Here is an 11,609-nt window from a genome sequence, read left to right as displayed (position 1 = left end):
TGGCCACACCCTCGGACTCCCCAGAGAGCTCCAGCTTGGGCCAGGCCAGTGTCAAGAAAGATGTAAACCAATCCAGACTTGCTGTCACTGTCACTGTCACTGACGGAGGCAGGGCCCTTCACCTTCAGAGGCAGACCCACAGCCTGGTCTGAAATTTCTAGCTCGGGAAATCTGTTGGCGTTCTCTTAGTCTGAACTGGACCTTGTTCCTCTGGGGAAGAAAGGGGAGAAGCCCAGGATGACCCACGCTTTAGTGCGTGGGCCAAGTTCAACTTCTGGGGTTTGGTCCTCACCCTGGCAGCAACCTTTGCTAAAACTCTCCTCTCTTCTCCCATCCTCTCACCCTTCACCCCTCCCAGCAAACCTCACGGGATCCTTTTTTTCTCAGATCCCCAAAGACAGTGGGGGAACCCTGGTGGCTGATCTCTTCTTCCAAGAAAGCCTCCTTCATTCTCCATGACCAGGTTATGGCATTAAAGCAAGGGGACACGAAATGAAGAATGGCTTTGGGGACCTCTGTCTTTCCCCTCTTTATCTGAATGGCAGGATACGCTTTGCTCATGTGTGTGTATTTTTGCTTTGACATTGGATGTGGGGGCAAGGGGTTGGGGAGCACAGTGAGGAGGTATATGGGATGTGTGTGTGTGCACAGGTGTCCCAGAGGCTGACTGGTGATTCGGGAATGTTCTCAATGTCTGGGGGCTCGGTGGCAGCCCTTTTGGTCGTCCCTGGCATATCCTCTGGGCAGGTGGCAGGAGTTAAAAGTCACAGATATGTAGAACAAGAATGGGCCTTTGCAGCTCATTTGAGCCATCCACATGCTTATGCAGGAGGAAACTGAGACCTGGAGAGGCCATGCAGCAAGGAATTCCAGAATTCAGTCCGGTATCCTTTCCATGCGTTTGAGTGTGGGGTGTATGTGTGTGTGTGGTGTGTTGAGGGCTCATGTCAACATAAGGGCCAATGTGAAATTGTTGTTGTCCATGGCTTTGGAGAGGCATTAGTGGGTTTTCTTGGACCCATGCCCCTGGCTGTGTATGGGAGGGAAGGGTTAAGACTGAGTGTGTCCCTGTGAGTGATTGCAGTGCTGGCCTTAGGGGGCTGTGTGTGCTGCACGTGTGGGTGGGGCGTGTGAGCTCCTTTCCCCTGGGGATCCTGTCTGAGGAAGCCACTTTCCCATCACAGAGAACCCCCATGGCTCGAGGGGGACCCCCTCCTCTTCCTCCACCTTCAGGCTCAGCTCTGATCTCTCACACCTGTGTTGTTTTCTTGTAAATGGATTTGTATATTTGTTTTCTGTTTGACAAGTTCCCTGCTAAATTTGAAGTCTCCCATCCCACCCCATTTTTTTTGTTTTCACAGTTTAAAGCTGGAAAAGAATTAAAAGAAAAATACTATCTGATTTTCTTGCAAGTAAATCCACGTGTTATATATTTACATTTATTTATAGTCTGTGGTTTTTTTATTAAAAAAAAAATCACCACTTGTTTTTCCTTTTTCTTTTGTAAAAAGAAACCTTTTTGCTGTGTCACTTTTGGACCTGCTGGGCCCGAAGGGGGCATCAGTGAGTCCAAGGACCCCCCAAGGGTCAATGAACCCCCTTCCCAGGGTACTGGGGGCCTGAGGGTCCACCATTGCCCCAGGGCCAACAGGTGGCCCTGAGGTGAGCGGTGAGGAGGGAGAGCTGTTTTATATCCCCCAGGGGGGTGGGCATCTCCTGACTACAAGGACAGGAGCTTGGGGATGGTGACCCCAAGAGGCTCACCCTGAGGATTCCGGGGTTTCCAGCATCTCTGTAAGCCACTGCAGCCATCCCCTCTCCTTCCCTTTCCTCAAGGCCTAGGAAGTCATCACAGTGGGTTAAGGACCATTAAGGACTGGGAACCCGGGGGTGGGCAAGCCCCAGGTGCACCCCCCTCCAGGCACCTAGTGGACAGGAGGGACCAAGGACTCGGGTCACCTGGAGGCCTACAATTGCCCCATCAGTGCCAGGTGGAGCGGGCTTTGTAGCCGCTGAGCCCTTCCCAGCGTTGTGGGGACACCCACCCAGGGGCTCCAGGGACCTGGCAGTGACCACAGGCTCACCTGGCCTTGGGCCGCTGAGTCTCCACACCCCACTCTCCCAGGGAGGTAGGGTCCTCTGGGGGTTAAAGGGAACAGAAAAGTAACTCTTCCCGTGTTAAAAAAAGAAAAAAAAAAACATAAACCCTGATAAATAGGAAGAACATTTCCTTTCTTTTCTGTTCCTTCTCATTTTTTGCTTTAATGTTATCTTGGTTCCCTTTTATATTTTCATTTAAATTGGTTTTTATTAAATGTTAAAATAATGGTACATGGGAAATCATGCATTTCTTTTAGATTTATTTTCTATTTTTAATTTTTTATCCCTCTCACTTTTTAAAAGTTTGTTTTTCTTCCCCCATTTATATTTTGCCACATCTCCTGTTGTTTTGCTTCTTTGTTCCTCTTATATTTTGTTGTTTTTTTTTTTTTAATTTACTTGTTACGTTTTTCTCTTTTTTTGTTTTTGTTTTTTTGTTTTTGTTTTTGTTTTTTTTGTTCTTTTTTTGTTTTTGCTTTGGGAAGGTCTCCCGGGGATGGTGTGGGCGCCCCTGCCCCCGCCCCACCCCTGCCCCTGCCCTGCGGCGGCCGCGCCCCTGCTCTGCGCGCTGCCCCGGCGGCGCTGGCTGGCGAGGCCCCCGGCCGTCTTCATACAGGGGTGGTCCGGCGGTTGGCTGTGTTGGAGTGCAGAGAGTCCTTGTTCTCCTTCTGGATACAGTTGTGAACTTGGAGGAAGCTGTTATCCCTGTCGGAGTTATAGGTGGCGGTGGGCGTGGTGGCGGCCTTCAGGGGGTCCCTGCTGAGGGTGTACATGGAGATCTCCGTGGACGGCAGGGTGTTGAAGCCCTTGATGCCCACGGGGGAGGCGTCCCTGGAGTGTGGGGGCTCCGTGGAGCGCGAGCTGGAGCGGCTGCGGCGCTGGTAGCGGTAGCGGTAGCTGGGGATGCGGGTGATGGCGGAGGCCTGGAGGTAGTCCGTGGCGCGGGCCGTGGCCCGCAGCTGTTTGTGGCGGTCAATAAACATGTGCACGGCCAGCACCCCGACCATCTCGGCGATGATGAAGGACAAGGCCCCAAAGTAGAAGGACCAGCCGTAAGAGTAGCTATTCTTTTTGGAGTCGCTCTTGGAGGGGTCCCCGGCATTGGCGGATATGTATACTATGATGCCAATGATGTTACTCAGACCTGTGGGCGTGGGTGGAGAGTCGGAGAGAAGGGCTGTTAGTTCCTCATGAGCATGTCAGCCGCCTGGAAGATTTGGGGTGGGGGTGGGGCTGTCCCGGGTCTTGCTGTTTTCATGATGAACAGGTGGGCCCACGGAGAGGGACCCCGGTAAACGTTCCCTTAACCCTGTGTCGTGGCGCTGGGAGAGGCCATCAGGAAACAGACACAGCAAGCCTCAGGAGAAGACAGAGGCCTGCTACAATTTTGAGTAATAATAATAATTCTAGATCCTGTTTATTGAGCATTTACTATCTGCCTTCTCTGCTTAGTGCTTTGCAAGCCTGTCGCAGATGTGGAAGCAAGCGCAGAGAGGTTAAGTTTGAGAGGAGAGGCTGCACAGGGGTGGAGAGCTGGTGTAGCAGGAGGTTAAACCTGGCTCCAGGAGCCAGACCCACCTGGCTTCAAAACCATGGTAGGTTAACCTAATCTGAGCTCCCAGATCTGTAAATGGGGCTAGTGAAACACCTTGCTCCTCTAAGGTCAAGGAGTGCTCTTGGTTTGCAGGATGTGGCTATGGTTCCTTAGATATTGGTCATTCTTATTAAATGGCTTGTGCCACACCCAGGTTCTGTTTCTGACATCTGAGGCAGATGGGACTCATCTGTTGCTAACCGGGCTCAGAAATGGGGTTGTGGGTGCCTGCCTGCTCCCACCTGGTAGGACAGTGAAGGGAGAGTCCTCCCATGGTTTCTAGGGTTCTGGACATCAGTCAGGGTTCAAGGAATGGTGAGGCAACTTGATTGTCCTGTCTCCAGCCTCCTCGTCACTTGATTTGTACTGGGAGGAGAGTGGGTAAATGGGGAGAGGCCTAATACCCTGAGAGGGACCTGGATTTTGGCCCCCTTCCAAGTGGTGGTAGGATAACAGGCCATTGGGTTAAGGGTTGGGGTCCGGGGATGCTCCTGGAGGACTTGATGGGGGGCCTCGGGGTTGCTAGGGGGCCCAGCACAACCTTCCTCCCCTAGCACCTGTTGCAAGTCCTGGCAGCTCCTCTCCTTCCTCCCCTCCTCTCTCTGTCTGGTTCTCCTTCCCATGCACAGGCCTGGACTCCAGCCTGCTCGGCTAGGTGACAGTTACCTGCAGACACGAAGAAGATGCCGGCACTCAGGATGATGTTGTGTCGAGTCTTGTAGAACTCGCTGGCTGCAATGCAGAGTCCACCCATGAAAAGCAGAATCACACTCAGGATCGGGAAGATGCTCGAGGCCCTCACGGCCCCTGCAAAACACAAAGGGTTGGGGAGAAAGAGAATGGTGTGGCTGTAAGACTGAGGGGTACAGGGGGAGGCAAGAGAGGAGCCCCAGAAGCAGAAGGCTTACCGACAGCCCCCAGTTGAGGTTGCTTGACAATACTGGGGAAAGAGCGAGTAAGGTTTTCATGGCCTCAGGATTAAACCCCAGCACCTCAGCAGGCACAGAGCACTGTGTGACTTGGCCTCTGTCTGCCTCAAGCCTCTTGCCTCGCGGTCCTCGTGTTCTCTCTAGTCTAGCCACAGAAAACTTCCCAGAGCATGTCATTTTATGCTGCTGACTTTGATTTACTGAGCTTATTTACAGAGCATTTACTAAGAATGTTTTTCTTGTTCTTCACTAAGCAAACTCCTCTTCATCCATCAAAACCCAATTCAAAATCCCCTCTTCTGTGAAGCCTTCCCTGATTTCCTTAGGCAAAGTTATAAGCTTCTTCCTCTGCACTCTGTGGCAGTTGGGCACATTGAGGAACTGGGACTGTGCTTCGGTGGAACCACATGGCCTGGATTTGCATTTGGCTCTAGTATGTATTAGCTGTTTCAGTTTGGGAAAGTTTTCTCTTCTCTCAGTGCCTCAGTTTGCTCATCCATTGAACAAGGATGATAATAGTGCCCCCTAAGACTGTTATGAGGATTAAATGGGTTAAATCAGGTAATGCACATAGATAAGTTTTGGGGGCATATAGTTAACATTCAATAAATGAGAGCTAATATTTTTTAATTGTTTTTAATGACAGCTAATATTATGCTATAAATATTTATATGTGTGCTTCCACCTTGAACCATGGGGCATGAGGCAAGGACTGTGGCTTTTAAAAAATTGTTTCTTCTCTTTATCGTCTCTGTCAAAGGAAACAGTATGTTGCCGATACAAGCTCATTGAGTGAGTAAATGTGGAGAGGTGGTCCAGGCACATTGCAGTGAAAAAGTCAAAACCTTCAGGAGAAGGCAAGAAGGAAGGACTGACAAATAGGACAGGAAAAGAGAAGAACTTTTTTTTTTTTTTTAAGACAGAGCCTCAAGCTGTTGCCCTGGGTAGAGTGCTGTGGCATCACAGCTCACAGCAACCTCCATCTCCTGGGCTTAGGCGACTCTCTTGCCTCAGCCTCCCAAGTAGGCGCCCGCCGCAACACCTGGCTATTTTTTTGGTTGCAGCCGTCATTGTTGTTTGGCAGGCCCAGGCTGGATTCGAACCCGCCAGCTCAGGTGTATGTGGCTGGCGCCTTAGCCGCTTGAGCCACAGGTGCCGAGTCAAGAGAAGAATATTTTAATGAAAAGGGAGAAATGGATAGAGGAGAGGGGGAGGGCCGCAGCTCCCATGTTTAGTGGGGGGTGGTGGGGGAAGTGGGGGGCAGACAGCCCAGGGCACAGAGGGCTTGGGCTGGGGGAGTGGCAGCTGCGGAGCTGTGTGTTCATGGGGGGGTATGTTCTGGGAGTCTCCAGGATGAGGACTTAGAGGGTGGAGTCCTCCACAAAGTTCCTCTGCAAGGTAAGAAATTGTTTTCTATCCAAATTCAAATAGGCATCATGTGACCTCAGGACCTGACTCCCTGTCTCAGGGGCTGTGGGCCGGGCAGGAGGCAGAGCCATCTTGAGGCTGGTGTGAAGGAAAAAGATGTCTAAATGTTGTGGCCCCTTCAGTGGCTTCGAAAGAAGTTGAGTCCTGATTCAATGTTTACAGGGCCCTTTGGCCAAGCCCAGGGATTGGTCGGGGAGGTGTCAAGAGTAGAGCCTCCCCCCAACTCCTGTCCGTGCCCCTTTGGGTGGCAGTGTGGCCTAGAAGAATCTGTGAGAAAAGAATCTTTCTATATAGAACTTCAGGAATTTTTCTTAGAGGATTTTAAGCAGTCTGCTGGGACCTGTGTGATGTAAAATCCCTCTCTCTGTCCTCCCAGCCCCATGGGCCTGAGGCCTGTCTTACCCTATACACAAATGTGAGGGGTTATTTGTGGGGACTTGAACAAAGGTTGAGTGTGTCTCGGGCAAAGCTGAGCTTCATGTGGGGAAGCTGGGGCCAGGGGAGGAAGCCCTGGACAGCCAGGTCAGCTGGGCAGGGACAGGATGCTTTACACCCCCCGGACAGGAGGGGGCTGTTCCCTTGCTGTAAGTCATTTCTAAGACAACGAGCACTGTACTCCCAGCCTGATCCCTCCCACATGTGTGCACAGACCCGCACAACCACCTTCATGCTTAGCCTTATAAGCACGTGGAGATCGTGAGAGCTTATTGAAGGCCCAGGAGAAGAGAGAGAATATTTATTAAGCACCCACTCCGTGTCAGGAATTTCATCCACATAACAGCCCTGAAGGGTGTATTTTATACCCCAATTTACAGAGAAGGAAACCGAAGCTCAGAGAGGTGAAGTGACTTACTGCTCAGCGAGTGAGGCAGGCAGGATTCAACCCCAGCCTGGCCCAACTTTTGGACTGCCCCGTGTTCTCCCTGTGTGGTTCCAAAGAGCCTGAGATAGATGCTGGGGGCAGGGTTAGCTGAATTTGGTTCCAGCTGTGCCACTCACTCACTGTGTGGCTAAGGCAAGTGGCGCCACCCCTCTGGTTTTGCTATGTGTAACACAGGGTGTGGACTGTTAGATATTTCGAGTGGCTCTGCCCTCTCCATATTACAGTTGAGCTGAGGCAGCTCAACTAAAGGCAAGGCAGACAAGGGCACTCAACCCAACCCAAGGCCTGCAGAAGGAGGAGTGAGCGTAAATAAGGGAGAGGGGCTGGTGCAGCTTCCGGGGGACAGGACAGAGGAATGGCTCTGGCCTTCCCCCTCCAAGGAAGTGGGGTCTTCCTGCCCATGGCATGCCTGCATTGGCGGACCTTGATTGCACAGAGCAAATGACCTCACAGTGGCCCAGAGCCTGATGTTTCCCATTCAGTCCTGTCTGCTGGGGGGACCTGGATGTCCCAAGTCAGCCTTGGTGCCAGCAGAGGGAAGGAGTGCCAGCTGTGGAGGGAGCTGGGATGCCGCGTGTGCGCTTGCTTGGGTGTGCGCAACGAGAGCCCAGGCATGTGTGGACAAGATGGAGGGAGGCAGGAGGAGGTGGTTTGGCGTGCTGCAGCCAGCAAAGAATAAGGTGGAGGAAACGGAGCTTCTTCAGAAGTGCCGAAGCAGTTCATGATATGCTCTGAATAATGGCGACCAGCGGGGAATACAAACAGAAGCCTCTTCAGCACAGCAGAGCCTACCCAAACACCAGCCTATTTTGGAAGAGGCCTTTTTGCCCAGCAAGAAGGCCACAGCAGGGCAGCTGGTGCACAGCACTACGCCTAGGCCAGCTAGACTTTACAGGTCCCAGATCTGGGCTGGGGAGGAAGCTGGTTTAGGAACAAATAGGGCTTGTCTGTTGGAGATGTCTTTGGAAGCAGGTCTTTCTGGCTGGGCAATGTCACAGACTTGAATGTGGATTTGGAGTTAGTTACACCTGCTGTTGGATCCTGGCTCTGTCATTTACTAACTGTGTGACCCTTAGGTTTTGAGCCTCAGTTTCTCCACCCTGTAAAATGGGAATAATAATACTACTACTATCCAGCTCACAGGCCTCGCTGCTCCACATGCTGTCTGAGGACCAGCAGCACTGACATCACTGGGGAGCCTGTTACAAATGCCGACTTTCACCCCCTCACCCCCACTAGAGTCAGAATCTACATTTTAAGGAGAGCTCTATAACAAGATTTGTATGTGCATGAACGTTGGAGAAGTGCTGTTACAGGATTAAATTGGGTAATATCGCTACTGTGTCCTACATTAGATAGTGTACAGTAACAGGTAACAATTTTTATTTCTGAGGTCCTTCTTCCTTCAGTACAGATATAAATTCCCTATAAATTGTCCTGACTTCCCACAAAGCCTTGTGTGGTCTTGGTGCTAAAATCTATCAAAAGGAGCAGAAAGTATCTGATTTATTCAGTGAATAAATATTTATTGGTCTCCTATAATAAGCATAAGGCACTTCACAATACATGCTATATTTACGGGGCACCTCGCCTGTGCCAGGCCTTGTTCTAAGTGCCTTGCATGGATTAACCCATTTAGGCCTCATACCAACTCTGTGAAGCAATGGGCCTTGGCTTCAAGGAGATTACAGATCCCTAAATCAGGCCTTGGTAAACTTTTTCTGTAAAGGGATAGAAAGTAAATATTTCTGCCTTTGCTGTCCATATGGTCTCTGTTGCAACTTCTCAAACTTGCTGTTATAGCAAGTGAACAGCCATGGGCAATGTGTAAACAAATAAGTGTGGTTGTGTTCCAATAAAACTTTATTTATAAAATCAGTTGGTGGGCAGGATTTGGCCAGCAAATGTATTCTGTATTGGAAAAAAGCCTTGTGGTCTGAAGGAGAGAGATGCTTTGCTCTTGACTAGCTGTGAGTCCAGGAAATAAACATGTACTGAGTACCCACCATTGGGCCAGGTTCAGGGCTGGGCATGGGAGACATACAGGGTGCAAAACCAGGCCTAGTCTATGTCTTTATAGGTTCTCATGAGGGAGACACATGTCTTCAGGTAACAACGGATCCAGGATAAAGTGCTGGGAAAGAAAGGTACCGATATGATACCACTAGGGTATGTGACAGCCAATGTTCGTTGAAAGCTTAGTATACACCAGGGACTATTTTAACCAGTGTACATATACTAACTCATTAGTTCTCATTACAACTCTGTGAAATACATATTTTAATCATGCCTATTGTAGTCTAAAACTGAGGCTCAGAGAGGTTAGCCATCTGTCCAAAGTGTGTGAGGGCAGGCAGCCCAACTGTGGGGTCCACACTTGCTGCCTCTCAGAGCATGCACTGAGCTCCTGGGGGGATGAGGAAGTGTTTCCTGGAGGCCTTATGGTGAGCTGACCCCTGATGGGTAAGAAAGAGTGGGGGCAGAGCTGTGGTAAGGAGCACAGCAGGAATAGGGCTGGAAGAAGCACACTGACCTGGGGAAGGCTGGAAGAGCCCATAGAGAGGCTTGGGGGGCGCTGAGGCAGAGGAGGATGCTAAAGAGCTTACCTTTATTCTAAGCGCAATGGGAAACATTAAAGGGCTTAGGACAGGCAGGGCTGTCATGATCCGATTTGCATCTTAAGCAAATGGATTATGAAGGGGGTCAGGGAGGCTGCAGGGAACTGGCAAAAATGCTATTGTGATTGACCAGGCAGGAGAGATGGTGTTTGGACAGAGGTGCAAAGAAGTGTTTGAGAGATGGTTAGGAGGTGAGGTGAGGCTTGCTGGACGGATAAAGGTAGAGAAGAGGGTGGAATTGAGGATAACTTGTAGGTTTCAGCTATGCAAACTGGAGGAGACATACATTTATGGAGATCAGGAGGGGACCAAGCCTAGGGGTGAAGGGAGAGGCAGGGGAGGAGGGGGAGAAATCAAGGTTTGGTTTGGGACACACCCAGTTTGACATGCTCTGAGGACCTGCAAGTGGAGTGTGGAAGGGGCAGTTGGTGTGCAGGTGTGGAAGGGGCAGTTGGTGCGCAGGTGTGGCACAGAGGTGTGTGTGGTGGGAGCCGTAGACATGCAGGTGGGTGCAGGAGAGCTTGCACAGGGACAAGGAGAGGGCTCAGGCCTGAGGTTTGGGAAGCTCCAGCATTTAGTGACTGGCTCGAGAAGACTGTGGGCAGATCACATAGAGTCCCTTGGTCCTTTTTTTTCGGTAAACTGGAGATGAAAATCCTAATTCAGTCTGCCTTACAGTGTTATGGTCATTAAATAGGGAAAAGAATGTGGGAGCTCTTGAAAACACAGAACGTTGGTAAACTATGAACAATTTTTTATTTTCTATGCTGACAACAGAAATGAAGAGTCTCCTAATTGCCCAGGAGGGAAGCGACATCTTGCCTTCTGGAGGGGATGGCTTGAGCTATAAATTCTTTGCTAATCCTCTTCCTGACCAAACTTCCTAGACAGGTCATTTTGGGATCTGGTGCCCCGTGGGGCCCAGCCCCTATGACTGTCATGCTGTGAAGTGGCTCTTCATGATGGGCACAGATGGAGGACAGGGTGGAGGCTGCACCCTGCTGGTTCCTCACTCTATCTGGGAGAGGAAGGGGGCTGGTGGCTGGTGTGGGTGGGGATATGGGGGTAGGGGGAGTTCCTGAGCCTGCTGTGGGCTCCTTCCCTGTGGGACCTTCCTTTGGTCTCAGATTTGCACTCTACTGGGGCTGGGTGAGATAACCTCTAAGGTCCTGTCTATCTTTGACAGTCTTATGCCCTGCCCCACGGATGCCTCAGGAAGAGAAGGCCCTGGCTGCCGTCTCACCCGTTCATTCCCTTTACTTTAACCAAAATAGTTACCTAATCGGGTATGTGGAGGGCACTCCCTACTTTCTGGACACAGAGTTAAGCTCTTCATGTGTGTTAGCCCATTTGGGGTTCGATCCATTCTAACAGGATAGAATCACAGATGTGCAGGGTTGGGAGGAGCTTTTAGGCTTCTGGGGATCCCTTTCCCTCCCCTGCTGTGCTGGATGGTATTTTTTGTTTTTTTTTTTTGAGACAGAGCATCAAGCTGTCGCCCTGGGTAGAGTGCTGTGGCATCACAGCTCACAGCAACCTCCAAACTCCGCTCAAGCGATTTTCCTGTCTCTGCCTCCCAAATAGCTGGGACTACAGGTGCCTGCCACAACGCCCGGCTATTTTTTGGTTGCAGCCATCATTGTTGTTTTGGTGGGCCTGGGCTGGATTCGAACCCGCCAGGTCAGGTGTATGTGGCTGGCGCCTTAGCTGCTTGAGCCACAGGCGCCGCACCACTGGATGGTATTCTAATGAGCGTGAACATGCCCATGTGAATGTGTGTGTGGATTGTGTGCACTTGGGTGAGAGACAGAGAGATAGACACCCAGAGACCTCAAAGAATAAAAGAGGAAGAGGAGCAAAAGGATGGTGCAGGAGAGGAAGAAAGAGAAGTCAAAAGCGTAGGTTAGGAGTGTGGGCGCCACACAGACTGCTTGGGGTCTCATCCTGGCCCTCCTGCTGGCTGTGTTTGGCCTCGGTGCCTCACCTTTCCTGCCTGTGTAATGGGGACAGTGACCCTCTCTACCTCGTAGAGTGGTTGTGAAGATGAATTAAGATAA

The 11,609-nt window shown here is 50.8% G+C and overlaps 1 protein-coding gene across 2 annotated transcripts in view; it reads right to left on the bottom strand.

The window, feature by feature from the left end:
- Nucleotides 1-1,973: 1,973 nt before the first annotated feature.
- CACNG2 (calcium voltage-gated channel auxiliary subunit gamma 2) overlaps nt 1,974-11,609 on the bottom strand; it is a 122,213-nt gene continuing 112,577 nt past the window's right edge. For both annotated transcript variants that reach the window (XM_053586423.1, XM_053586424.1), the window contains 2 exons: nt 4,361-4,501; nt 1,974-3,244 (listed from right to left, as the gene is read on the bottom strand). In XM_053586423.1, coding sequence (XP_053442398.1) covers nt 2,709-3,244; nt 4,361-4,501 — 677 coding nt within the window. In that variant the 3' untranslated portion in view covers nt 1,974-2,708. The remainder of the gene's footprint in view (nt 3,245-4,360; nt 4,502-11,609) is intronic.

Source organism: Nycticebus coucang, chromosome 3 (assembly GCF_027406575.1).
Source record: "Nycticebus coucang isolate mNycCou1 chromosome 3, mNycCou1.pri, whole genome shotgun sequence".
Taxonomy (NCBI): domain Eukaryota; kingdom Metazoa; phylum Chordata; class Mammalia; order Primates; family Lorisidae; genus Nycticebus; species Nycticebus coucang.
This window is presented reverse-complemented; position numbering and strand designations above follow the sequence as displayed.